The sequence below is a fragment of the Lepus europaeus genome, chromosome 7 (genome assembly GCF_033115175.1).
Source record: "Lepus europaeus isolate LE1 chromosome 7, mLepTim1.pri, whole genome shotgun sequence".
NCBI classification, from domain to species: Eukaryota; Metazoa; Chordata; class Mammalia; order Lagomorpha; family Leporidae; genus Lepus; species Lepus europaeus.
The window spans coordinates 46688995-46716961 of NC_084833.1; the positions used below are offsets into that span (position 1 = coordinate 46688995).

The following is a 27967-nucleotide window of genomic DNA, read 5'->3' on the forward strand; positions in this document are numbered from 1 at the left end:
CTGCGCTGCCGCTCACCCCATCCGTTCCCCTGGCCCTCAGCGCGGGCATCGGGAGAACCGGCTGCTTCATCGCCACCAGCATCTGCTGCCAGCAGCTGCGGCGTGAAGGCGTGGTGGACATCCTGAAGACCACGTGCCAGCTGCGGCAGGACAGGTCAGCCCGCGGGCGGGGGCCCTCAGGGCAGCAAGGGGAAGCTGCGCGTGCGTGGGGCTGGCGGGCAGAGGTCTGGGTGAGCAGACAGACCGGGGCTGGCAGTGGTGGCCTGCGGCATCCGTGTCCCTGACAAGGAGACAAGGGTCAGGCCCTCGGGGGCGGAAGTGGGGGAGGAGCACCCTCCCGGTGACCCCCTCCCCGCCGCGCGCCTTCTGCCGGCCAGGGGCGGCATGATCCAGACTTCCGAGCAGTACCAGTTCGTGCACCACGTCATGAGCCTCTACGAGAAGCAGCTGTCCCGCCAGCCCCCAGAGTGACCGGCGCAGCCTCCTCCAAGGTCCTCGGGGAACCTCCTCGCCTCGGCCTCCTCCCCCGCCCCGTCCGCTTCCCTGTCTCCAGTCTGCTCCCTCCCTGGCCCACCCCGAGCATAGCTCTTCCTACTGTACAGGGGAGTGGGCGGAGGGTGGGGGAGGAGGTCCCAGGCCGGGCCTAGGGCCCCGGGGCCTGAGCACACCACGCAGACCCGGGGCCTCGGTTTTTAAGGACGGTTCCACCGCTGCTGGGTCCCAAACGTCCCCGCACCACACTCCGAGTGTCCCGCGCAGCGTGTCCTGTCTCTGTCTCTGCTGTCTGTACCGGACACTGTGTCTCCCAAGCGCGGGAAAGGGGACGGGGTAATGAGCTCCAGCCCCGGGCAGCCCACGCAGGGGCTTGCCGTGCGCCCCCCACCCCTCACAGCCACTTCTCCCAGCAGGCAGACTGTGTTTTGCCCCCAGTTATTGGGACCTGGTTTGGGTGGTCCCTGGGGGATCTGGAAAGTTCCAGAGAGATCTTGCCTGAAGGAAGAGGTCTCTGGGTTGGGACGGGGCGGGGGGGCATCCCAGGGTGGCCTCTGGGCGTCAGATGCTCTCAGGAGGCAAGGGACAGGTGGGGGTGGCAACCCCCCAGGATGAGGCCCGGGAGGTGGGGGTGCCGCGGGGGTGGGGTGAGTGAGCCGTGTTCTGTGCCACATGGGAAAGCCTTCCCCGAAGTCTCGCTGCGTGCCGCTCTGCGCGTCCCCGTGTCCGTGCGTCCGTGGAGAGCCCCTCGGCAGGGCGTGCATGACTCTGGCAACGTGTGTTATCTTAGAGCCACCTGTTTTTATTGCTGACCTTAAATATTTATTCCACGGCAGATCGAGACATTTGGTGTCTTTTTATAACTCGCTCGTGGTCACTGAATAGAGCAATAAACGGAGCATTTTGAGCAAAACTCGCCTCCAGGGCCTGTGTGATCGCCTCCTCCGTCCCTGTGTCCCTGTGTCCCTGCTGCCCGGCCTGGGTGCACACAGCTTGGCCCTCTCGGGCTCGCCAGCGCCCCTAGGGGTGGTTGTGGGTATGGAGCGAGTGCAAACTCAAAACCAAAGTCAAGTACATTGTGGGGGAGGAATCCTTAACCCTCTGGCCCCACCCAGCCAGGTGCCCGAACCCCGAGAAGCCTCGGAGACAGGTGTGGAACGGCTCCAACAGGTGGACAGAGAGGCCAAGGCGGGGGCAAAGAGATACTCCCCCAGGCCCCTCCCTGTTGGCCAACCCACTCATCCCCCGTCCGCCCCGCCCTGCGATCTCAACAGCAGCCGTGGCCTGGGCTGAGAGGAGCCCCTTCCAGGGAGCCCAGGGCCTGTGCCCTCAGCCCCACCCATCGTGGACACTCCCATTCTGTTCCCATACTCTGCCCCTGGGATGGAAGAGAAGTCATGGTGATGCCGCTGCTGGCTGGGAGGGGGTGGAGGGTTTAACCTCAGAGCAGGAGAGGGTCAAGGGCAGGGCTGCTGATGAACCAGCCACTCCTTACGCGATACTGGACGTGATACTGGACCCCCGCGTGGGTTGGTCAGGGGCCGGGCGTGCGGGGGCTGCTGCGACCATGAGGTGAGAACAGCAGCTGAAGCAGCCCAGGTGGAGGTCCCGGAGGAAACACTCTCCAGCCCCCTCCCAAAGCTCTCGCCCCAGGAGGATGGCGGCCTTTCCACCGGGATGAGGGAGGTGGCTCTACAGGAGAGGGAAAGCGGGGGAGGGCCAGCACTTTCCTCCCTGCCCCAGGGTGGCCCTGTAAGGCGGCTTAGGCTGTGCATGCTCCACATAGTGTGGCGTGAGTGGCGCCCCCTGGGTCTGTGCAGTGGCGGATCCCCTAGGCCCTCCTCAGCTGACCCCCTCCTAGACCCTGGAAAACAGAGACCTGTTGCTTTGCTTCCTGAGCCGTGCTGGTCCACACGTGCACATGTACCTGAGCACGTATGTGCACACACATACACACACACACACACACTACCCTGAGCCCCCAGCTCAGAGCAGGCTCACCTAGCAGCAGCGAGAACCAAAACTTCTACCACGAGAGCTGGAGAAGTCCCCCTGAACCTCCCCCCACCCACGCACCTGCCAGGACCCCAGCACTTCTCCAGCCCTGTGGATCCAGCTCACTTCCCCACTCTGCAAGCCTTGTGCCTGAGTAAGGGGCCAGCATTGAAGGAGCTCATGACTCCTGGTGGCCCCGCTGTCAGGGCGAGGCAAGGAGGCCGGCCACCCTACAGCCCAGGCACTTGCTCTCCATGGAGAGGGGTGAGGTTACTCCATAAAGGGGCTGGCCTACTGGTTCTCGTACCCAACCAAGGAAAAGGAGATGGAAGTGAATACAAGGCCAGAGAACAGGGGCTTGCTGCCTGCCCACTGCTCGTCCTGCCCTGCACACTAGATCGGCCGTACATACACACACACAATCTGCCATGTCCACACACACATACAATCTGCCATGTCTACACACACATACAATCTGCCATGTCCACACACATACACACATACACATATGTCCATGTATACACACATACATACACAATCTGCCATATCCAGACACATACACACGATATGCCATGTCCATGTATACACACACATCTGCCATGTCCACGTACACACAATCTGCCATGTCCATGTCCACATGCACACACACACAATATGCCAAGTCCACACACATGCACACACAATCTGCCATGTCCACACACACATACACATGGTATGCCATGTCCATGTCCACACACACATACACGATATGCCATGCCCACACACACACACACGATCTTCCATGTCCACGCACACAATCTGCCATGTCCACATGCACACACATGCACACAATCTGCCACACACACACACACATGCACAGCCCTGGACCCCCCTCCTCCTCCCTCTCTTGTCTTTCAGGCACCCAGGCTCTCCCTGGCCCTCGCAGGTGAGTGCCCACGCCTGCTGCCCCCATGAAGACCATGCAGTGCCAGGAGCTGATGCAGGAGCGCATGTCCATGGAGCTCTCCCGGCCACCACCCCCGTGCAGACCTCCTCCCAGACAACCGAGAGTGGACACAGGGGGAGAACTTGGGAAAGGACCACCTTTCCTCCCACACACCCACCCCTCAGTGGCCTCTGACTGGGCTACATGGAATGGGCGCCCCAGGTGCCTGCAGAAGCAACAGCAACCCCTCGCAACCTGCGCTTCCGAGCTGGGACTTGAAAAAGCTTTAGCCAGCAGGCTGTTCACCCATGGATCAGGTCTCCAGGAAGGCAGATGAGGAAAAGTCAATTACTCGCACGTGTAAGCATGAGAAACTCTTCATTTGCTTAAGGAGCTGACAGCCACGGGCCAACGGACTGTATCTCTGGTGCCGGAGTTTGGGGCGTGGGCAGGGAGGCCGACAGCCACCTTGTGCACATACTGAGTAATGCGCGCCCTGCTCCGGCTTCAGAAACAGGCGACTTGGGCTGCCACTGGAGACAGGATGAGCGCACAAACAAGCGACCTAAGCTCCCATGCTCTCAGCCCCTGGGGCCCACCCTGGGGGAGGGCAGATCCAAGGGAAAGCTGAGAAATAGAGCAGGCTGTTCCAGCCATGTCTCTAGGGGAAAGTGATTCAAAGACGACCTCCGGACAGGATACTGACCAGTCCTCCCCGCAGGCATGACCGCTCCCTCCAGATCCCAGAGGGACAGTGCCTCAAAGTTCTCTGTGCACAAGGTCGAGGCCAGATAAACACTCGGGACCCACCACTCCTGGCCAGTGAGGCAGAGCAAGTGGGAGAGCAGCAACTCAAGGCCGTGGTCTAGACCGGAAGCCGCAGCCTCGAGTGATCTACAGCACTGGCTCTCGGCCCCGGCTACGGTTTAGAATCATTGCATCTCAGAGTAAGACGGGGTTGGGGGGACAGTGATGCCTGAGTCTCACCCAGACCACTGAACTAGGTATTTTTTAAAGCTGTCCAGGGAGTCTAATGTGCAACCAGAGCTGAACACCACTGAGCAGCAGCAGGTCCAGGCAGGGAATGTAAAGACTGAGGTGGGCTGGAGAGGGTGTAGCCCGTCCCAAAGGGGCAGCCACTGACACCAAATGGGAATGAGCCCAGCGTTGAGAATACAGAAACCTGGATTTTTACATGACATCTTTCCATTTTCACATGTAGCCCTATCTTCTTTCCTGTAAAATCGTAGAGACCATTAAGACGTCTGCAGGCTGAGAGCAGCCTGCACACTGCCTGCTGGAGACCAGAGCTCTGGTTACTATTGAAAAGCAAGCCATTGCAGCCGGCGCTCTGGCACAGCGGGTTAACGCCCTGGCCTGAAGCACCGGCATGCCATATGGGTGCCGGTTCTAGCCCCGGCTGCTCCTCTTCCAGTCCAGCTCTCTGCTATGGCCTGGGAAAGCAGTAGAAGATGGCCCAAGTACTTGGGCCCCCACACCCGCGTGGGAGACCCAGAAGAAGTTCCTGGCTCCTGGCTTCAGATAGGCATAGTTCCAGCCATTGCGACCATCTGGGGAGTGAACCAGCAGATGGAAGACCTCTCTCTCTGTCTCTCTTATCTCTGTGTAACTCTGACTTTCAAATAAATAAATAAATCTTTAAAAAGAAAGAAAAGAAAAGCAGGCCGTGAGGCCGTCTTACCACATTTTCTCCCCATCTCAGTCCCTCAGACTAGTGGAAGTAACAGAGGCACCTACTTCAGCGGGTTGCTGTGAGCATTAAATAAAATTCTCTCTGATAGGAGCCTAGCACAGCCCCAGACCATGCACTGGAGCAACTCCCATTGATTGGTAACCCGCCAGCCAGGAAGATTCTCTTAATTTACGCTGCAAAAACAGGTTTCTGTTTTCCAAACAGAAAATCGTATTCTCACATTGTATACGCTCTTTCAGATAAGGAGAATCCCACATGTAAAACCCCCCACCCCAGGGAGTGGGAGCCACCTCAAAGCAGAGATCTAAGTACAAACCTCCCCAGCAGGGCCAAGCCAGGCCCTCTTCATGCTCCTGGGGGACCAGGACTTCCAGGCAAGAAGTCCAGGAGATCAAGAAAATCCCAAAAGGAAAGTGTCATTCTTTCTAAACGAAGAAAAACAAAAAGGTAGGCACCCCAGGGCCCTGACCCAATTAAGGTGATTTGACCAGGGAGGACACGAGTTGGCGCCCCCTGGTGGTTGAGGCTTGCCATGACACAACGACGCACGGGCGCTGAGGTCGGTTCTTGGCCAGAGCCGGTCCTGCCCCTGTGAACGAACCTTAAACCGCGCTGGCTCCCGCGTGTCCCCCACCCCGGGCTGCGCGCCGACCTGGAGCCCATTCTGACTTCCGCCTGCCCCCCACAGGAACCGGCGATACGGTGTTCCTCAGCTTGTGGCCCGGAGCTCCTACACTCCTGCGGGGCCGGAGCGTTCCCGAGTTCGCGGAAAAGCCGCAGTCGCTCGCCGCGCCCGAGGTGCGTGGCTCCCCGGGTATCCCGGGCCCCACCCGAACGTCCTGCAATGCCTAGGGCCCCTCGCCCTGCCCGGGGCGGGGAGGAGACATGGAGCAGGCAGAGCGGCCAGCCTGGAGGCCAAGGGGGGAGCACGCGTCCCGTGCTCACCGCAGGGGACAAAGCCGTGTTCCGAGCCCAGGGACAGGGGATCCCCAGTGCAGCGTCTCCAGGAGGAGGAGGAGTCCGCCTCGATGCTCTACGACAGCAGCAACCAGGAGCACGCCCTGCAGGTGTGCGGGGGAGGCAAGCCACACCGCCGTCCCGAGAACCCGGCCGTCGGTGCCCCGGGGGCGTGGCAGGAGCAGAGAGGCGGAACCGAGTGCGGAGGAGACTCGAATTGAGGGCGGGGTCGCAGAGACGAGGGCGGGGTCGGGTTTGAGCGAGGCTAGCGAGACCAGACGGACGCGGTGGGGCGGGGCCCCGGTGGGCGGGGCCGAGTTGTGCCAGAGCGCTGGCCCCGGTCACAGAGTTAAGAGGGTCAGGGGCGCTCTCCAAAAAAGTCTTGCCAATCGCCATCATGTGGGTCTCACCAGCGTCTGAGTCACTTCCAGAGAACTGGCCTGGGCAGCAGCAACCGCCCCAAGCCTGTAATTACTCCTGTCCCTATAATTGCCCGGGTCCTGCTCCGACTTCTCGCTGGGAAAGGCAAAGGCCTCCCCTCCATCCCCCACAGCCAGAAGTTGCGTCCTTCCCTTCCCAAAGACCCATCACCACTGGACCCTCACCCTCAGGGGTCCCCTAGTGGCCACCGCTCACTCAAGCTCATTTTTCCACAAGCACTTTCCAAGCGCCCTGCCGGCTGGCAAGGGCCGTGCACACGGGCACCAAGTCAACTTTAGTCACCACCGTTTCCTGTGGAGCTCAGTGCAGCGCCTGGGACAGAGGGGTAAGTTGTATTGAAGGAAGAAACGGCCCAGTGCCAGGAACTGCAGACGGGAGTTACAGATCAGGAAGCCCCTGCCTTCTCGGAGCTCATAGCCAAGGGGGAGGGTCAGAGGAGGAGCGCACATTACCGCCTCGCAATCAGGATGCAAACACACATAATACACACACTGCAGTTATAACCAAATCATGGAGGCTGCTCAGTCACCACACGTACAGCCAACACGGAGCCCCCACCACCACCACAGCACCCCCACCCACAACAAAAGCCCTCCGCCCATCTCTCACAAAGTCTCTCTGTGGCTCCCTCCGTCTCCCACGCCCACGGCCTGCCTCTGGTCCAGCTGGAACCACTGGCCTCGGATGACTCTGACTGCTACAAGTGCATTGCAAGCAAGGAAGATGCATAGGCCATGTACACAGTGTCCTTGCTGGTGACGGAGGGTGAGCCAGCCCCCTCCTGCCATGTGACCTTGCATCTCCCTCTAAGCATGTTTCCTCATCTCTAAAATGTAAATCATACTTTCCTCTTGCATTTGTTTTTATGTGTCTTTCATTCATTCACTCAATCAATTCATATTAAGTATCTCCCTAGAAGTACAGAAACTGTATGATTAGCCCAGGTACCTAGTACCTGTTCCACAAATGGGGGCTCTTTTCTTACCTCCCATGCTATTCCTGTCCTAAATCTCCCAGTTGATCAGTGGGGAAGGGTCCTCCCCAGGTCTCCCCCAGGATTGTGGACCCAGCCTGGGCAGGCTCTGGACGCCCTGACGTGTGCCAGTTTGTTATCACAACCTCAGCCCATCCAGATTCTGAGCCCCTGGAAGACAGAGACCAGGACTGACACCACAGTAGCCCTTGACTGCATCGTGGAGCTGAAGGACCCAATGTCAAGCTGACTCGGATCAAGGTGGACGGGGACACCGAGCTGGGGCCCAACCTGGCAGTGTCATTTCCTCTCTGCACTTCCTCCACTCTCAGACCCCTGCATTATCCACAAGCCATCGCCTTTCTTCCACCCATCAAGAGGAGGGCTTCTGGGGTGGCTGAAAGAGGCTTGGGTCTGGGCTCTGCTCTTAGCTGTTCCGCCTCTTTGTTTGTGATCTGAGACAGTCGCCTTCCTCCTTCTCCACGTCAGTCTATCCATCTTTAAACTGGAAGGCTGCATTAGACAGTCCTGAAAGCATCTGATGAGCTCACGCATACTTAGGACTTCGGCCTTGTGGAGGAGACAGGAACCTGGACCCCAGCAAGCAGATGAGGAGGCTAGAGTGACTGTAGGAGCCTCTGGGTATGTGTAGAGTGAAGACTATGCACCCTCCAGCTCAGGCTGGCTTTGGGCAGTGGGGAGGTCTACAGTGTCCTCCTAAATCCCTTCCTCAGTCTCTTGCCTGTTCCATGAGGCTGGATACTGAGCCACTGGGGACCCGGGACTCCCTGGGCAGGTACGACATGCAGCAGTTGAGCACCAAGTACCTGCCGGTTATTACCAACCTTAGCATGAGTGACTCTGGCACCTGCAGCCCAGCTGGGCAAGGAGAGGATGAGCGTGGTGCAGCTCACGGTGCCTGGTATGAGTGTGGACATCTGGGGCACGAGGTGGACATGTCAGGGTTGGGGAGAAGCAATGGGCAGGGTTAGGGTCTAGGGGGGTATCAGAGAGACGAATGGGGAGGAGGAAGGAAATGAGATGTAAGAGAGAGAGCTATGGGGTAATCGGCACCATGGAGCAGTGTAGTATAATGGCTGAACATGAAGGGGCAGTAATCAGTCACCACATGGGACCCCCGCATCCCATACTGGAGTGCCTGGTTCAAGTCCCACTACTCTGCTCTGATCCAGCTTCCTGTTAATTCACACCCTAAGAGGCAGCAGATGAAGGCCCATGTACTTGAGTCCTGCCACACACACAGGAGACCTGGACCGAGTTCCAGGCTCCTGCCTGTGGCCTGGCCATCCCTGGCTATTGTGGGCTTTTGAGGTGTGAACCATCAGAGAGAAGCTCTCTCTCCAAGTCAGTGTCTGTCTCTCTCTCCCTCTCCCTCTCCCTATCTCCCTCACTCCCTTTCAAGTAAAAATGAAAATAAATAAATTTTAAAAGAAAGAACACTTTCGTAAAAAGCACACAGACTCTGGAACTAGACTACTAAGGTCAGATCTCAGCTCAGTACGAGCTGTGTGACTTAGGACCTCAATTTCCCCAGCTGTAAAATGGGAACCAATAGAATCTGCCTATATGAGATTTCGGTGAATTAATATGTCCAAATTGGCAAAAATAGTGCTGGCTCATATCTAAAACTTTCGGGGGGGGGTATCTGTTTTTACCATTCCTGGGGAAGAGATCATATAAATACCATGGAAGGGGACACCACAGAAGAGTTTGCAAGTGGAATCAAAGAAATAGTGCCTTCCTCCAACTGCTGGCAGCAGGCGGCCAGTATCATGTTAAGTGTCCCGCCCTGCACACCCCACTCCTCAGGAGGGGCCAGGGCTGCAGCCCAGGGACTGGCCCTCCTCTGTCTGCTGCAGACGAACCACTGAGCTTTGGGGGAGATGAAGCCGCCGGAGGTGACAGAGCACCAGCCAGCCGTATCTGACAGCTGTCTCTCCGAGAAGGAGCCTAACTTTGAGTGGAAGTTCAGTGGACAGGAGCTGAAGAGGGACGACAACTATGAAATGACGGGCTGTGCCCCACGCCTAAGATGAGGGATGCCGGAGTCTGATAGTGGCCGGCTTAGGCTCAGCTTCCTAGTGAACATGAATGACTGGACAAGGACCTGAGGGGTCCTCCACGGGGGTGGTTATCCATTCATCCACCCACACATCTCTCTGCAAGGCCGTGCAATGGGTATTCCTCATCCAGTAGGGGAGGCAGGGATGAAAATGAAGCTAGAATAGCAGCTCTTAAGCAGCAGTTAAGGCACACTGCAGTTTTATGATTGGCTGAGAGACTGCAGACCAAGAAGTGATCAGCCTTGATGGCTCCGATGTCGTGGATTATAGTATGTCTGTCACTCGACTATTCTCAGTCTGCCACTGTTAACTGGTTCAGGGTTTTACATCACGGGAGAACAGCAATGAATGTGTTGCCTGTGTGAGCCACCCCTGGGATCCGTGGTTCTTGGAGCCATCACTACTGTGATGGAGGCAGCCAGAGAGGCTGTAGGAACCCAAGCAAGGGGCACCACTTGGCGATGTCAGATATAGGAAAAGGTGGTGTCTGAACTTTACCAAGAACATAAAGGAACCCAGCTTTCAGAGAAACAGTCAGAGGACAGAACATTCCTGGCAGAAGGAACAGCATGTGCAGAGACCCAGCCCCAGAGAGACAAGGCAGCTTTGGCCAGGGCTCCAATTACAGACCTGGACTGTGGTTCTGTGGAAGCTGCTGTCCCGTCTCACATGGAAGGAGATGGAGACTCGGAGAGGTGAGTGAGTCACGTCCAGTCACCTGGCAAGCAAGGGGCAAGGCTGGGACTCTCACTGCCAGGCACCCCCGGGGGTCGCCTGTTGCACTCGAACCACAAGTTCTTGTGTTTTCGACAGCCAAAATGGGGCAGAGCAGCGTGCTGCCACAGAGAAGGGGTACAAGGGTTTAGGAGCAGGCCCAGGTGTTTGTCCTTCTGTCCACAGGCATCCCCATCAAATTTGTGAGCACCCTGTCAAATGCATGTGTGAAAGAAGGGAGCCATGCATGGCACAAGTGTGAGCTGACACCCAGGGATGTGACACTCATTGCAAGAAATACAGGCAGCTGCTGGCACACGGGGCAAGTATAGCACGAGCCACGAGGGCAAGCGAGCGGAGCTGGCCATGGACAACGCACCGCTCAGCAATGGCAGCGAGGACACCATGGATGGAGCACCCAGTGAATACAGCAGTGCTGCACCCCAAGTGTGGAGGGTCCCTCCCGTCCTGCCACTCCCCACTGACCCATCCCCTGACCCAGGCTTTCCCCTGCAGTAGACACTGATCTGCCCCCTTACTGTCTCCAACCGTCCCCCAGACCATGACCAACGTAAACCTCCCCATCTCCCAAATGCTGAGCATCTCCATCTCCATGCACTGAGCATCCACACTTCCTAGACCCTCATCATCCCCCATCTTCCAGGCTCTCCCAAACTCCCTTTCTCCTTCCCTTCCACATTCTGACTGTCCCCAGCCACGCTGATCATCCCGAACTTTTTTATATTGATTTATTTATTTAAAAGGCAGAATCAAGAGAGATAGAGAAACAGAGAGAGAGGCCTTCCATCCACTGGTTCACTCCTCAAATGGCCACAATGGCCAGAGCTGGGCTGATCCAAAGCCAGGAACCAGAAGCTTCATCCAGGTCTCCCACATAAGTGCAGGGGCCCAAGCACTTAGGCAATCTTCTGCTGCATTCCCAGGTTCATTGGCTGAGAGCTGGATTGGAAGTAGAGCAGCCAGGACTCAAACCAGTGCCCAAATGGGATGCCAGCACTGCAGGCAGCAGCTTTACGTGCTACACCACAGTGCCAGCCCTTCATCCCAAGCTTCTTGATCCTGACCATTCCCTCTGCCCAACCATAACCATTGCCCACCAACCATGACTACCCTCAACCCCAGTGACTGGGCATCTCACAAAGCAACATAACCACAACTAAACATCTCAGCTCCACTAACCACCGGCTCATCTACCACCTGTGTGTCTTCAGTTGAGCATCCTAAGTCCCTGCTGGTGTCCTCCACTAATCAACTCACCATTCACCATCTCCCAGTCTTCCTGTTTGCCATTCTCCCAACCACTGGCTCTGCTCCAACCCCCTCTCCACTTGCTCCCTCCAGTCCCCCCCTGGCCATCCCCCAGTCATAATGACCATTGCCAAACTACTTGCTCATTATGCGATTTTGATTGACGTGGCACTCCGAGTGTACCCACGAGCATTACCACTGCCTCTTTTTCCATGAGTCCCCCTTCCATCCCAACACCCTGATCTGGTTCATGGTCCCTTTTCCCTGCAGAACATCTGGCCACTGTGAAGAGTGGGATTCCAACATGCACACAGCCACAGGGAGTCCACAGAGAGCCGAGTTGCGCATGGTGCTGAACAACAAGAAGGCGGAGGGCATGTGGCATGTGGCAAGGAGGTCTGAGGCAGGGGCCGCCAGGAAGGGGCAGACGAGGTAGACCTGGTCCATGCTCACACTCATACCTGTCCCTTGTCCCCCAGATCACGGTCTTGCCGGGCGTGCAGATTGGGAAGCAGGGTGTGCCGCTCAAGGTCATCCCTGATATGGGCCCGGAGTAAAAGGGCAAGTGCGCATTCCGGGCCAAGGGAACTCAGAGCTAAGCCTTGGCATTCACTGCAGGTACGGTCTGCAGTAGACTAAGCTTAGGCAAGCCTGGCCTGCCCTCATGCTCCTAGCTCCTCCTCCATCCGCAAGGGGCAAGCCTTCCCTTTACAAATCCTCCTACCGTCCACCCATCAGTACTGGAGGCTCTGGCCATGCACCCCTGGCCGTGAAGGTGAGCCACACTGCCCATAGCAAGGTAGCATTTCTGGGTGAAGCCATTGCCCAAGGTGACATAGCACAGGATGGCACGGAGGTGACAGAGGGGGAACAGGTGTCCTCGGAACCCAGGGAGGACCAGGTGCCGCTCACCATCGCATAAGGGAAGACAGCGGCCTCGTCCTGCTGGAGCTCACGAATGACCACAGCTCAGCCACCGCCACTCTGCACCTGAGTGTGCTGGGTGAGGGTAGGGGCTGGGCTGAGTGAGGGCACCAGGTTCAGGGTAGAGGCCGGCTTGGTGGGGAGGAGCAGACAGACAGTTGGAGTTCAGGCTGAGGACGGGGTTGGAGTGCTGGCTGCGTAGCCAGAAGCCCACTTCCTAAATTCCTAAGTGGCCTCGCTCACGTGAGTCTCTCCAAGCCTCATTTTCTCCCACCTGGAACAGGGTGGGGTTCTTTCCTGGTATATATTGCTAGTGACTCTAAAGTATATAGCCAAGAACATAGCACATACTGACCTTCAAATGTGTTACCTAAGTATTGTTGTGGCCTTGAAGATGAGGATGTGGTTGGAGGTTAGATGGAAAGAAGGTGGGGAAGAGGTGAGATTTAGGGATGGAGGTGAGGTTGGTTGGGAGAGTAGTGAGACTGCAAGTGAAATGGAGTGGGATGGAGGGAAGACAGGATTGAGGATAAAATAAGATGGGAGAGAAAAGGAGGGAGGGAGAGGTGGGAAAGGGACTTGGGATGGATCCAAACATCAGGATAAGGAAAGAAATGAGGGACTGGCCTTCATGAGCACGTGGTTGACATCCAGTGCTCCCACCATAACCACCTCTTGCCTCTGCATTTACACCGAGCTGCGGGGTGGGAAGAGTTCAGTTTCAGTTCAATTCAGTGCATGACTGAGCACCTCCTCTGTGCTCTCAGTGCTGGGGGTGCAGAACTGAAGAAGCCAGCAGAGTGGGCACTGGGAGGCCCACGTATAATCATGACATAAGCCAAACTGTGCGAGCAGATGTCCCTGGTGTAGGGAGCACTCAGAGGAGGGGAACTTGTGTGGAAGGGGACAAGGGAGTCAGCTAAAGCAGGCAGCCCCCAGGTCTCCAACCCACCCATTCCTCCACTGGCAGGAGGCTCCAGCTGCCAAGGATCCAGTTCTTCAGATGAGTCTTAGAGAGGGGGGATGGACACAGGGAAGGGCAAGGGAGCCCAGGAGCCCAGACTCCATCTGAGCCCCAGGCAGGCCAGCCCTCCTACGAGTGGGAGGCCATTCTGTGCCTTTGCTCCGAAGCCACCTTCTGCAGCTGTTCTTTGTCCCCAGGCCTCCCCACGGCTCCGCAGGGCCCAGCGGAGTCCCTGGAGCTCTCAGGTAACCGTGTGCACATGAAGTGGAAGGCCCCAAAGGACAATAGCAGGTGCCCTGTGGCACGTTCCAGAGTGGATCAGGCAGCAGTCGGCAAGAAGTCCTGGATTGGGAAGGCGCGAGGTGAATGGCAAGTCACCAACTCCTCTACCACCAAGGTCGCAGAGGGACCAGCCGACCGGTTCCGTGTGGTGGCAGTCAATTTGGAAGGTGTGAGTGACCCACTGGAAACTGACAAGGTCAGTGAGGGGGCCTGGTGCTCAGGGCAGCACACAGGGCTCAGAGGCTGGTCTGTGGGACTTCCACAGGATCACCTCCAGCCAACCCCATGAGACAGGCTGGTCCCCACACCACTTCTTGCTCAACTTTTCCTGTCCGATCACAGGACCAGGGACCCTCCGGATGTGCCCAGAACGTGTGCAATTCCAGGGCACCCACTCCACTTCTTTCTCCATCCCAGAAATCATCCGGAATCCAAGTGACACATGTTACCTTAGGGACCTTGAAACCACTCTATTCTTTTCTCAAAGAAAACCCTTGACAACACTGGCATTTTAATTATGACTTCTAATTAATTGCTACACACCTCCCAAGTGTGCATTCCCTTATCTCAGTGTGTTGAGATGGTACACTAAGCTTTGGGGAATTAGGGGTCACACAGGTTTAAGCTGGTGATTCTCACTTTTGGCTACACATTAAAATCACCTGGGGTCCTTAAAAAAGGCTAATACCTCGGGGCCAGCGCTGTGGCACAGCAGATTAATGCCTTGGCCTAAAGCGCTGGCATCCCACACGGGCACCAGCTCAAAACCTGGCTGCTCCATTTCCAATCCAACTCTCTGCTATGGCCTGGGAAAGCACCCACATGGGAGACCCGGAAGAAGCTCCTGGCTCCTGGCTCCTGGCTCCTGGCTTCGAATCAGCACAGCTCTGGCCATTACGGCCAACTGGGGAGTGAGCCATCGGATGGAGAACCTCTCTCTCTGCCTCTCCTCTCTCTGTGTAACTCTTTCAAATAAATAAATAACTCTTTAAAAAAAAAAAAGGCTAATACCTGCCCTCTACCCAAAGCCAATTAAATTAGAATACCTAGGGAGAACACTCAGACATAAGTTTCTAGTAATGGTTAGCTTTAGTGATATTTTTTTATTCCTCACTTTAAGAATCATTGGTTTCAGATGTTTTTAAGGGAAGGACGGAGGTTAGCATGAGGTAGGCAATTGTCTGTGTGGCCCCTCCTAACCTTTGCCCTCTCTCTGCACCCTACAGAGCCCCTTGGTCTTGCTTCCCAGCCTCAGGTGTCTGATGTGACCAAAGAAACAGTGACTGTCATATGGAATGTCCCCGCCCAGGACAGGGCCCAGTGCTCGGTTACACTGTGGGGCGCAGAATAAAGGTGATAAGCTGTGGGTGCCAGCCAATTAGGACCCCATCTGGGGTGAGGTCCTAGGACAGATGCCCAGGAGGAACCCCAGGGGTTCTTGCTGAGTGGACCCCCTGCAACCCTCAGCTCTTTGGGGGTTAAACACCATCCTATGACCTCCTCTTCTATGGTTTCTCATTTTTCCATCTCCTACCCCTAGGACGACCCCGGCCTCGTGTCCCCTTCCTTGGCTTCCTAATTCAGGCAGCAAGTGCACTGCAGATGGTCTCCTGGAGGACACAGAATGTGAATTTTGAAGGACAGCTGTGCATACGGCAGGCCCTGCACAGCCCAGTGTGTCATTCAGCTCAGTGGTAGCCAACGTTCCTGTGAGTGAGTATGGGACTGCCAGGTCCCAACAGAGAGTGGAAGTAGCCCATTCAGAGTGGAAAGAGAATGTCTTCCTGAGGAAAGTCTGATGAGAGTGATCCCATAGTCTCCAGAGTGATCCCATAGTCTATGCTCTCCAAAGGCTGCCAGCCTCCCAGAGAGCCAAGATTCACACCCAAGATAAAAACAGCAAATAAAGACGCAGAGTCAGGGACAGCCAGGAGACAGGGTGGGGTCAAGTTCTTGCGAAGCTTTCAGTACTGCTAGTTAGATAAGGTAGTAGAGGCTGGGGCCACGGCTCACTTGGCTAATCTTCCACCTGCAGCGCCAGCACCCCGGGTTCTAGCCCTGGTCGGGGCACCAGATTCTATCCCAGTTGCTCCTCTTCCAGTCCAGCTCTCTGCTGTGGCCCAGGAAGGCAGTGGAGGATGGCCCAAGTGCTTGGGCCCTGCACCCACATAGGAGACCAGGAGAAGCACCCAGCTCCTGGCTTCAGATTTGCGCAGCGCGCCAGCCGCAGCACACCAGCTGTAGCAGCCATTTGGGGGATGAACCGATGGAAAAGGAGGACCTTTCTCTCTGTCTCTCTCTCTCACTCTCTCACTCACTGTCTAACTCTGCCTGTTAAAAAATGTAGTAGAGACATGCAGAAGACTGCGTAGGGGTATTGGGTAGATGGTTGGGAGGTGTTGAGTTTACGAGGTGAGGCAGCGTTGCTACCTATAAATGGGTGTGGTGAAGATGACTGATTTACAGGCAGAGTTTTGAATATAAAAGGTTTGGATGTGCAGGGTATGTTGGAGTTGGAGGATACTGACTTTAAGGGTAAAAGTGCTGAGTCAGTAGGGGTCCTGAATTTGGAGGCTGTTGAATGTGCGAGGTTGGGAACTGACAGTGTTCACTGGGGGAGTCAAAGGCAGAAGCAGTGAACATTAGGGTTCAGGAGGTGGGAAATGGGCTTGGTGTTCATTGGGGATGAGTTTGGGGATTGACTGGTTGTCTGTGCAACCCCAGAACCCCCAGGCCTGGTGCAAGGTCTGCACATATCTGATTCCTCCAACTCCAGCACCTCTTTGGCCTGGCAGGTGCCTGTAGAGGGAGACTCCCACCCCCCAGCTACATCCTTGAGATGTGGACTGAAGACGACAAGGAGTGATTTAAGTGTGCAAAGATCCCCAGCTCAGACACCTGCTACACAGTGGGAGGCCTCACTGAGACTTCTTTCGAATCTGGGCTGTGAAGGAGGCTGGGTTGGAGGCCCCATGGAGCTAGACAAGGGGGTCCATGCCATGGCACCACCTGGTGAGGACACACAGAGGGCTGGGGGTTCAGGCCCAACATTACAGTTCCAACCTTCCTGTTTGCACCGGGGGAAACTGGGTGATGCTATGATCAAGGAAAAGTCATTCATACTTGTGCCTGGACAAAGCTAGACGTAACCACAGGGGCTCTCCTACTTTAAAAAAAAAAAAATTATTGTGTGCCAAACAGTATCCACTGTGTGCTAAGGGAAGTGTTAGGGATACAAAAACAAGTAAGACATAGGAACTGCCTTTCAGGATCTTACACGCTAACAGAGGGAGACAGATGGGAAAACCAGTGTTTTCACGGTGTTACAGGACAGCTAAGTGTCTGTATGGCCAGTAGTAGGGGTATGAAAAGGAAAAGTTGGGAAAGGCTTTGGAGGGGAGGCTTAAAGCTGAGTCTTCTTGAGAGAGTGCCATGCCCCTATTCTGTCTCCTCTGTCTCAGCGGCCCCAAGTTTGACCTCAGTGCCTGAATGAAGAGTCACGTGGCGGCTCACAATGGGACAGCCCTCTACATCCACGCAGCCTTCTCTGTGAGTTGCTCTTGACCCTGGCTCCCAAGTGACCTCCACACACCCAAGATGTCTACTGTAGGCATGGCGGTCTCTGCTTCTGGATGTGCCCCTCTCCAGACCCTGGGCACAGGACCTGGCAGGAGACTTCTTGTCAATTGGAGGGGAGCCTCCCTCCACATGGTCCTGGAGGACCAACAATGCCATCTCCTGCCACCACCCAGGGCTAACCACCCCTCCATGTGCTCTGGTAGCAAGATGGCATCCCTACCAAGGGGCAGAAACTATCACCAAGGGCTAAAGCCACTCCTAATTCCTCCTCAACAGCACCACACGCTCTGACTCGGCTGGCTATCAAATCTTGCTCCAGAATGAGTTTGGAGAGGCATGCTACAATGTCCGTGTGCACACGACAGGTATAGATGGTGGACAGAGGCCTCTGGGAGGTATCCCTGCGTGTTCTCCAAAATGTAGCTCGCACTGCTGCCTGAGTTCCTTTTACCAGTCAGCCTAGTGGGGAGAGTTGTTTCCCTGCTTCTTCTCAAAGCCCAGAAACCCTGGAGGCACTGAACTAGGACAAAACCTTTTAGTTTCTGCTGTCACAGCTGCTGGGCTTTGGGGCACAGGCAGAGTTTGGTCAGCAGAGAGAGTAGAGAATGGGTAAAGGGCAGGAGGGGTAGGTGGAAACAAATCCTTTAACTGAGGTGACCTCTGCAAACTTTATCACAGAGCTTCCAAACTCCAAGGGCAAGGATGAACTTAGAGCTCTATGCCAGGCAGTTTATACTCCTATTAAAAACATACCCATTGTTAGCCCTATTTTGCAAGTGGGAGAATGGATCTCAGGAAAGGTGACTTAGTTGCCCAAGGTTAACAGGCTAGTAAGTGGCAGAGTGGCACTTCAGAATAGTTTGCTCTAAGACACCACCTGCCTGAGACACAAAGAAAGGCGTGCCCCTGCTTCCTCTTCCATCGGCCTCGGCAGGTGGCTGGGGTGGTGACACAATATCTTAGGCCCCGCCAGCGTTCCTGATGGACCTTCCTGCTGCTCCAGATTTCTTGCAGCCCCTACACACCTACACCTGTTTGAGGAGGTTCCCAACACGGTGACTCTGACCTGGAACCACAGCCCCAACGTGCAGGATGGAGAGCCCACTGTGTCATCATGAAGTAGGATGCAAGCCCTGCCTCTGGTCCACTGTGGCAACAAGTGCCCCATGACAGGGTTGCTCCCAGGCAGGAAGTATTACTTTAGAGTGGTGACTCAATGAAATTGGTGACAGTGACCCACTGGACTCCAAGGGTACCTGGCTTGTCAATGAGACCAAGTGAGTCAGGGAGCCCTGATGGTAGGGATGACATATGGGTCACAAGGGGTACCCAAGAGGTAAAATAAAATCAGAGAACCATTGACACCGGCAAGAGACGTGGGTATTGGAGACAGGTAACTTTCTGGTAGTTTGAAGTATGAGACTAAGATGGAGACGGGGAGGGCTTTGTGGGTGGGGGTGATGGTGGAGAGCGGGGGTTAAAGTGGAGACTTGTGGTCCATGGAAACTGAAATGAAATATGGGCAACTTGAAGGGGGAGTGACAGGGTGACAGTTGGACATCTGGGTATGGGATACTGGCACTGGAAAGAAATCCATCTAGGACCTCTGGGGTGGGAAAAGTAGAATTCTTCAAACCTGACTTAGGTCATGAAACCGGGAGAGGGACAAGGGCGGAAGGAGCTCTTAGAGTTGATGGCACCCGGAGGCCCCCAGGGCACCGTCCAAGCTCTGAGATGCAATGGCGGCTGGGGCCTTCAGGTGCGTTCACCGCCCACCCCGCCCTGCCCGTGCAGTCCAGCACCTGAAGCCCCATGACGGAAGGACTGGCATCATGCGCCAGGCTTCCTGACCCCGCTCAAGCCACACAAGGTGCTCTGTGACCAGGACTGCACCATGACTTGCACCTTCCTTGGGAACCCGTGTCCCATGGTGACTTTCTACAAGAGTGATGTCAACGTCACGGCCAACTCCAAGCTCCGTGAGTGGTGTGTGCATCCTGCTCATCCCCACTGCACACGCTCAAGGACAGCAGGAGCACAGCACGCTGTCAGAGAATGAGCTGAGCAAGGACCACAGCAGCTGCACGCTCACCGTCTATGGTGAGGGCACCCTGGGTCTGAGCCGGGGGCACACATCTAGTCTGGGGCAGAGGCGCAAAATCACGGTCTCTTGGGCCATTAGGCATCTCTCTTCATTCGGGTGGCACCATCTTTCATTTCATCTGACCACCACCAAGTAGTGCAGACATTAGTTAGCCACCTGCGCTCCCTTCCTCTTCATGTCACTTGTTATGTGCCTGGACCCTACAGACATGGGGGTTTGTGATACCCAGGAAAGTTATGGTTTGCAAACCCTTAGTGGGCCTAGACCTCTTTTAAAAAAGTTACTTGTGGGGGCCGGAGTGGTGGCGCAATAGGTTAATCCTCCGCCTGCAGCTCCAGCATCCCATATGGGCACCAGTTCTAGTCCCGGCTGCTCCTCTTCCAATCCAGCTCTTTGCTATGGCCTGGGAAAGCAGTAGAAGATGGCCCAAGTCCTTGGGCCCCTGCACCACATGGGAGACCGGGAAGAAGCACCTGGCTCCTGGCTTCGGATCAGCACAGCTCCAGCCGTTGCAGGTACTTGGGGAGTGAACCAGTCGAAGGAAGACCTTTCTATCTCTCCCTCTCACTGTCTTTAACTCTACCTCTCAAATAAATAAATAAAAATCTTAAAAAAAAAAAAAAAAAAGTTACTCGTGATCAGTCCTTAACCAGTCTTACCAATCCCAGTCTCTCCGACAGGTTTCCAGGGGGAATCTATACATTAACAAAATTTTGCAAGAGATTCTGATGCATAACCAAGATTGAAAACTACCAGGCTAGGGGTCGGCACTGTGGTGTAGCCGATAAAGCTGCTGCCTATGGCACCAGAGTCCTATATGGTTGGAGACCTGGCTGCTCCACTTCCGATCCAGCTCCTTGCTAATGTGCCTGGGAAAGCAGTGGAGGATGGCCCAAGTACTACACCCATGTGGGTGACCCAGAAAAAGCTCCTGGGGCCAGCACTGTGGCACAGTAGGTTAATCCTCCACCTGCAGCACTGGCATACCATATGGGCGCTGGTTCTAGTCCCAGCTGCTCCTCTTCCCATCCAGCTCTCTGCTATGGCCTGGGAAAGCAGAAGATGGTCCAACTCCTTGGGCCCCTGCATCCACGTGGGAGATCCAGAAGTAGCTCCTGGTTCCTGGCTTCTGATTGGCGCAGCTCCAGTCATTGCGGCCATTTGGGGAGTGAACCAACAGAAGGAAGACATTTCTCTCTGTCTTTCCCTCTCACTGTCTGTAACTCTACCTCTCAAATAAAAATAAAATCTTAAAAAAGAAGAAGAAGAAAAAGCTCCTGCCTCCTGGCTTCAGATCGGCCCAGCTCTGGCCACTGTGGCCATTTGAGGAGTGAACCAGTGGATGGAAGATCTCTCTGTCTCTGCCTCTTGTCTCTATAACTCTGCCTTTCAAATAAAATAAATAAATCTTTCAAAAGAAAAATAAACTACCAGTCTAGAATAAAGACAGAAGACAGGCAAAATAGGGGGAGGACTGAGGGAAACTTCCCTCTGGCACATACAGGCCACATTTCTCCTGTGTGCACACATCAGGGGACATACTTTATTCTCTCCCACACAGCTTAGTGTCTTCACAGCTACAAGGCTAGCAGTGTGAATTCTCTAAATGACAAGCCAGTCAGTCTTGCTCCCTCTTGCTTAAATTCTCCATCTTTCCGGCCGGCGCCGTGGCTCAACAGGCTAATCCTCCGCCTAGCGGCACCGGCACACCAGGTTCTAGTGCCGGTCAGGGCGCCGGATTCTATCCCGGTTGCCCCTCTTCCAGGCCAGCTCTCTGCTATGGCCTGGGAGTGCAGAGGAGGATGGTTCAAATGCTTGGGCCCTGCACCCCATGGGAGACCAGGAGAAGCACCTGACTCCTGGCTTCAGATCAGCGCGGTGCGCTGGCCGTGGCAGCCATTGGAGGGTAAACCAACAGCAAAGGAAGACCTTTCTCTCTGTCTCTCTGTCTCTCACTCTCCACTCTGCCTGTCAAAATAAATAAATAAATAAATAAATAAATAAATAAAATAAAAATTTAAAAAAAAATTCTCCATCTTTCCACTGATCTTGAAGATAAAAGTCCAACCAAGATCTCCTCTCCCCCACCTCTCCAGCCTCATCCTCTGCCCCTCCCTGAACCCTCCAGGCCATGGTCTCCATGGTTACAGATGCCTCTCCTTGGGGGAAAGGACAGGATCCTGTTGCTGTCTTTCAGGCGCTCAGCTAAGCATCTGGCACTGAGATGATGATGCCTCCAGACTGCAGAGCTGCGTAACAGACCTGGGCCAGGGAAGACACTGTGGGAGCCACCGGGCTTTCACTCCCCAGCTAGAGAGATCCCTGGAAGACAGGCCTGACTGGATGCACATGGCCCCAGGGCCCTGGCTCCAAAACTGATAAGCCACGGGATCTCCACAGACCACCTCTCTGAGGCAGTTCCCTCGTCTGTTCCTTGAGGCCCTGAGGCTTGAATGAGACAGCACAGGGGAGTGTGTCTGGCATGACACCAGGCAAACATTCAGTGCTGAAAATGGCAAATCCTAGACCATCCCAGGACTGAGGGTCCCAGGGTCCAGTCTGTTTCCTGAGGAGTAACTCCAAGACTAGCACTTTGGCGTTTTCTTAACACTAACGAATACTTGCTTTGCTCTTTCAGACAAAGATGACAAGACAACCCTGGTGCCCATTAACAGCGAGTCTGCAGAAGAAATCAAAGCACCTTACGTGGCCTCCAGTCCAGCCCAGGCATCAGGAAGCCGATATGATGTGGAGCTTTGTGGCCTGGCCCCTGCATGGCCCCAGTACAGGGAGGCCACTTTCCTCTCTGTCAATATAAACATTCAGTGTAGGGTAGGACAATAAACGGAGCTCACCCTGTCCTGTTACTGTGGGTGCTGGCCAGCAAGAACCAAGGGGATGGACACAGTAGGAGGGGGACTCCCTGGCCTGGCCCCAAGATCCTGGTCCAAAAACCCATTCACAGAGGAGTGAGCAGCCCCCTTTTGCCTGCCCTTGGCTTGCCTTTCCCTCCCCCACAGCCACACTGCACCTCCCGCCCTCCTCAGGGAATGGGAGCAAATCTTGCTGACTTCACACTTCTCTCCATGCTGCTCCCTCACAGTTCTTCTCCAGTAGGCTCTGTGTTCAAGCGCTCTGGGGTTTGAAAAGATCAGCACTTTCCCTCTTTCATGTCTGGGGTTCCCACTCTCAGAGCTGGAAATGATTCATCAACCAGTTCCCTAAGTTTCAAACTAAGTTGTGTACCACAGTCCTTCCTTTACAAAATTTTGACAAAGCTACCAAACTTGGAACAAAGATAAGGGATCTTTTGAGCCTTCCTTCTCTCTTTATTCTTTTGCTAGCCCCGACCAGCAATCTCTATACAAACTCTGGTTTGAAAAGTACTGCTTCATCCAATGCCTGTATGAGAGTTGAGTCTCCTACTATCACATTCCCCTACAAATGTGCAACACCTATACTAATGGCAAGTTTACCGCCACCCAAGACTTTCTACCTCTGGGTTGGAGTATTACCTGTTTATTTAAAAAAAAAAAAAAATGGCCCTCAAATGGAGGTAGCTCATTCTTTTTCCAGGGCTTCAAAGCTTAAGTATGAATCAGCTCATCTAATCCCACTCCTCCCGGCCAGCTGTTCAACTAAGCCCAGAGTCCCAGGAGACGGCTGGCCCACTTTAGAGCAGGTGGCAGGTCTGGGGAGGGGAAGGGAGAAGATGGGCATCAGTCGAGGACACTGGGTAACTGAGGATCACCAAGCACGTCGGGCGTCTATGCCTAAGGACGAACGTGGACCACAGCAAACGCTACCCATCTCCCGTCCTCCCAAACCACACCCTCACCCACGTATGTGAGCAGGGAAGCGAGACCCACGCCAGCCATCACAGTGTCACCACAGCCAGGGAGCCAGCCTGGTTCCAAGCAAGACGCACTGGCCAGGACTGTGACCCAGACTGTGAGGACACACTGGGCCGCCACCCCGTCTCCAGAACAGGCACATGCCACACAGGCAGACAAGCAAGGCAGCCAAAGGCCCTCGGTTTTTATTTTTATTCACATGGGAAGTAGAGGATGGGCTTGCCCCATCCTTGCTCCCCTTGCATTGACTGTGCCTCTAGTCTTAAGACCCAGAGTGTTACTGAAGCCCCTCCTCTTGCTCCCAGTGCAGGAGGGACAGAGAGGGAAGCACTAAGAGTGTAAGCATTGTTGGGAGGGACCCCAGCTCTCTGAGCCAGGCTCAGCAGCTCCCTGAGGCCCTCTCCCTATGAGACTCAGACAGACAGCAGGACAGAGACATAGGCAGAGAAAGACACAGGAAGGCTGGGAGACCACACACACACACATACACACACACACGGGCTGGCCCCTTCCTTTGGCATGGTTCACTCTAGCCCTAGGGATAAAGTCTGAAGGGGTGGTGTGGGGCCTGAGCTCTGGGCTGGCCTGTCAGAGAGATGGGGACAACTTGAATCCCTGGGACCCCAAGCTCCCAGACCAAAGAAGTTCCCTCTTCTACCTACCGGGGACAGACACCAGTTCACCTTCCCACCTACCCTACTTAGAGACTGAGATTGTTCAAGTAACAGGGATAGATGGGAAAAGGGAGCCTCCACCCTCACCCACTCTTCCCAGTTAGGGTCTGTGAGAGGGACTCAAGCCATTGGCCCAAGTCATCTCAGCCCAGGTTTCCCCCATCTTTCCCTCAACTCTGTGCAGACAGAAATGGTGGGAGGGGGTGATCCCAGCCTTGCCATTGGCCCTGGGCATAAGAGATGGAGTCAGCCTCTTCCACCCAGTAGGGCAAGAGGGGCTTAAGAAGCACCAGCACCCTCAGGAGCTCCGACAATCCTGACGGGACAGAGGCGAGGAGATGTCTACTTCTGGCGCCAGCAAGGGCGTGAGGCTCCCTCTTAGCGCTCAGCACTGTCCTGCACCACTAACTTTGCTCGGGAGATCCTTTGCTGGCTTACCCCTCAAACTCGCACGTTCCCCAAGTGGTACCTGCTGCCCCAGGCTGGCATTGCAGCCATCCTGATCCAGCTCCTGCAGGTTCCCAGGGTCTGGAGTCCAGCCCCAGGGGAACGGGGTGAGCAGACCCTGGTGCCTCAGTTGGCCTTGCTCAGTCTGTAGTCTTCCACAGGCTCCCGGCTCTCCACTGCGGACAGAGCGATGAGCATCTGGGCCGCATAGTAGGTGGACATGATGAGAGCCCGCGAGTAGGGCACAGGAAAGCAGAACTTGTTGAGGGCGATGGTCAGGTCTGAGACGATGAACAGCAGTGCACCACCGCCAGCCGCCAGCTCAGTCCAACGCCAGGCTGCCCCCATCAGCCGCAGCCCTGCCATAGCTCGCCAGCCCATAAAGCTGACGAGGGCCACGTAGACCCCCACCAGGTACGTGAAGGCGCCCGAGAGGCCCGGGTAGAGGATAGCATAGCACAGGCCTGACAGCACTGCCATCACCAGACCTGTCCGAAGAGCCAGTGGCCGCATGCCAAAGGCTGAGGCATAGAGTACGTGGGTCACAGCAAACATCAGCAGACCTGGGAGAAGGGATGAGGGATGCTGAGGGTGGGCTTGGTAAACAAGTGTTTGCCCAGCAGCTTCACTGTGGGAGTAACAGGGTGGGAAAGGTGCCTGGGTAAAGACCACACCTCCCCACTCCCCTCAAGGACTCAAGATCACATGCAAGGGCATCCTCTAACAGGGGCTTCCATGGTCCCTGGCCTCAGAAACTCTCAGACTCCTTCCGGGTCAAAGGCCCCCACTTCCAAATCCTTGGCCCTCCCCCTAGGACCCTCTGGCCCCCAGCCCCAGGACCCCGCCCAGGCAGCTACTGGGGCCACTCACCGTGCACAAAGTAGCCCTGGTCCTGCCAGATGAGGAAGGCATCACCTAGGGCAGAGAAGACGAGTCCCACTAAGATGCGTGTGGCGCTGGGATGGGCCAGCAGGAACCCAAGGCCATGAGCCAGAAGGAAGAGCCAGAGGCAGAAGATGGGCAGGCACTTGATCAGGGCGCTGACCCACGACGGGCTGGATGAGGGCAGCCAAAGCACAAAATACACGCAGGTGGCCTTGAAGAAGGGCATCAGCTTGGGTCCCTCACTCTTCACCTGGAGGACACGGGATAAGGGCAGCACTCAGAGCTTTGGGAGCTCAGAGGCCTGTAGTGAGGCCCAGAGCCAGCACTCTCAGCCTAGGTGTCCACCCCAGACGTAGGCCTACCCCAGCACCCCCCCCACACACATACACACACACCACCCGGGGGAAGCAGTATTGACACAGAAAGTCCAGCCTCACCTGCCCCAACCAGCCCGCAGGGTGTAAGCAAACCCATCACCACCCTGAGGCTCAATTCGTGAGGCAGGAGGAGGGCCCCACTGTTGTTGTTATCCATGTCCACTCTTGGGCCTGGGGCTAAACTGGAATGATCACTCACTGGGCAGCAAACAGCCCTTAGGATGCTTCTCCCTTCCTGTGCCCTCCCTCCCCTCCTCAGGGGCCCTTTAGCCCCTCTCTCTGCCAGCGTCAGCCTCCAGCTGTCTGGAATGGAGTGGACTCAGCGGGAAACCACAGAGCCGCCCTGACTGATCCTCAGTAGTGGGGCCAGGGCACAGGCTTAGGCCTCTGGCAACACTAGGTAAGCGCCAGGAATGTGGGAGGGTAGGCAGTGACAACCACCTCCACGCTGCAGGCTCGCTCCTCTGCCCTCATGCTGCTCAGCCTCCACTCCACCTGCCCCAGCCTGGACCAGAGGCATCAAAGGAAAGCAGAGGTGTTCCGGATGCTGGGGCGAGAAACAGACTCACAAATTGGGGGCAACAAAACTATCCCTAAACTCAGAGATTTCAGGGTTGGGGAGAGGGGAGGGCCAGTTAGTCGAGAAAGAGGCAGGAAGAGGGGAGGGCTCTGTGTCCAGCTTCTGATCTCAGACAGGCTGGGAGGCCGTGGGGAACTCAGAGGGGGAAGTTAAAGCAGCTGACTTGGTCTCAGCCGGGATTAGGGGGGAGGGCAGCTAAAGGAAGGTTTCACTCCAGGGCACTGCAGGCACAGTCCAAGCTGGAGGAGGGGACGGCTGCAGATATTCTGAATTTGTGATCCCCTGGAGCTCCTTTCCGGGGGACCGGAGCAGCTGAGGGTCCCCCTGTATACCCACACCGCCCCCAAAGTGACTGTGTCTTTGACTGATGAGCTGTCCGGCACAGTGCTCTGGGGACACACCCGGGCTCCCGGATCAGACCCTGAGGAGGGGGGTTGGGGTGGACACTTGTCCTAGTTCTGCCAGAGAAGAGGCGCCTTCCCCCTCCCATGGAAATCCCCCACCAGCACCACCACCATCAAGGTTGGCAAGGTCAGAGACCCAGCCCCCTCTCCCTCTGCATCCACCTGCCAGCACTGGGGGCACTGACGTTCGTTCCATGGCCCTCCTAGCCCCATTATGTCCTAGCAAGAGAAACCGGCAGGCAGGAAGTAGCTTGGGAGGTCTGGACAGTCCCAGGGAACCCGGCTCTAGAAAAGGGCAAGGAGGCAAGACAAAGGCTCGAGCTGAGACAGCCTGGAAAGGGGGGGGGGGGGGGTGTCCACAGACAAGGACCCTGCTTCCCCCAGCGTTAGCAGCGCTGCTGAGACACGGGGCCGCCCCTCCACAGCCCGACCTGTTCCTAAGACGAAGAAGGGGCGGACACGAAGTCCGAACAGGAGTCTCGGGAGGCCCAAGTCTGCCATCCCTCCGGGCCTCCCCCGCGCGACCCCGCGCCCCGCGCCAGACGCGCAGAGATCAACAAAGTCACGCTTCCGAGTCACGTGCGCTCTGTTTTCCGCCGTCCCGCGGGCGGGGGGCGCGCGGGTCCGGCGGCCGGGGCAGTGCCAGCGCCCGCCGCCCCACCAGGGGCCGCCGGCCGCCGCAGGGCCCCTGCCCCGTCAAGGCCCCAGCGGCGTGGCCCGTCACAGCGCTACAGCCAAGCGGGTGGGCTCTGGCCGCCCGGGACGCCGGCTCGCTCGCCCGCTCACTCACCACAGTGACCGGGGACACCATGGCGGCGGCGGCGGCGGCGGCTGGCGGGGACCCTGCTCCGAGCTGCCACGGCCAGCACGCGCCCGCGGCCAGGTGAGCAGCAGACGACGTAACAAAGCCGGGGTAGTGGACAATACCTCCCGCGCGCCGGGCGCTCGGGGTTCTGTCTATGAACCCTGCGGCGTCACCCGCGCCTCGGCCAATCAGCGGGCCGGAGCTCGGGGGGCGGGGCCCGGCGCCGGGGGGCGGGGCCCGGCTGGCGACGCCGGCCCGGCGCGTCCGGCTGCAGCCCGAGAGGGGAAGGAGCGCCCCGGGGCCAGCAGGCGGGGCCGCGAGGCCCAGTCCTCCGGGGAGGGAGGCCGTACCGAGGCATCCCAGAACGTGACCGTGACCCCATGCCTGGGTGAGGACCAGGCTTGGCGGATGCCATGGATGCACCGTTGCACACATGTTCTCATACCTAGGAACAAAAGTCAAAAACATCCCGTTCAGTTTTTGAACATACCGTTCTTGCAGGCACAATTGCAGTTACACCCAGC

General features: G+C 56.3%; 3 protein-coding genes across 3 annotated transcripts in view; 2 read left to right on the top strand and 1 right to left on the bottom strand.

Moving 5' to 3' along the window:
- Positions 1-471, top strand: part of PTPN5 (protein tyrosine phosphatase non-receptor type 5) — a 43811-nt gene extending 43340 nt beyond the window's left edge. The window contains exons 14-15 of the mRNA XM_062197495.1: positions 41-154; positions 378-471. Coding sequence (XP_062053479.1) covers positions 41-154; positions 378-471 — 208 coding nt within the window. The remainder of the gene's footprint in view (positions 1-40; positions 155-377) is intronic.
- Positions 472-3437: 2966 nt separating this feature from the next.
- Positions 3438-22534, top strand: IGSF22 (immunoglobulin superfamily member 22). Its single transcript, XM_062197496.1, is given in 39 exon segments — positions 3438-3492; positions 3495-3536; positions 5815-5924; positions 6077-6193; positions 7190-7289; positions 7581-7737; positions 8252-8397; positions 9351-9393; positions 9395-9534; positions 10482-10617; positions 10619-10734; positions 10737-10751; positions 11835-11858; positions 11861-11949; positions 11982-11996; positions 12044-12182; positions 12279-12323; positions 12326-12478; positions 12481-12567; positions 13650-13941; positions 14950-15044; positions 15047-15079; positions 15082-15129; positions 15319-15447; positions 16459-16547; positions 16550-16658; positions 16661-16693; positions 16696-16744; positions 17193-17283; positions 17487-17538; positions 17541-17678; positions 18328-18526; positions 18528-18590; positions 19048-19072; positions 19136-19287; positions 19289-19413; positions 22056-22087; positions 22089-22200; positions 22521-22534. Coding segments are annotated over 39 exon segments (3609 nt in total).
- TMEM86A (transmembrane protein 86A) lies at positions 22519-27511 on the bottom strand. Its single transcript, XM_062198079.1, has 3 exons — positions 27429-27511; positions 25263-25527; positions 22519-24955 (listed from the first exon to the last, which is right to left on the bottom strand). The coding sequence occupies exons 1-3, from the start codon at positions 27447-27449 to the stop codon at positions 24519-24521; spliced, it is 723 nt and encodes a 240-aa protein (XP_062054063.1). The 5' UTR covers positions 27450-27511; the 3' UTR covers positions 22519-24518.
- Positions 27512-27967: the final 456 nt, after the last annotated feature.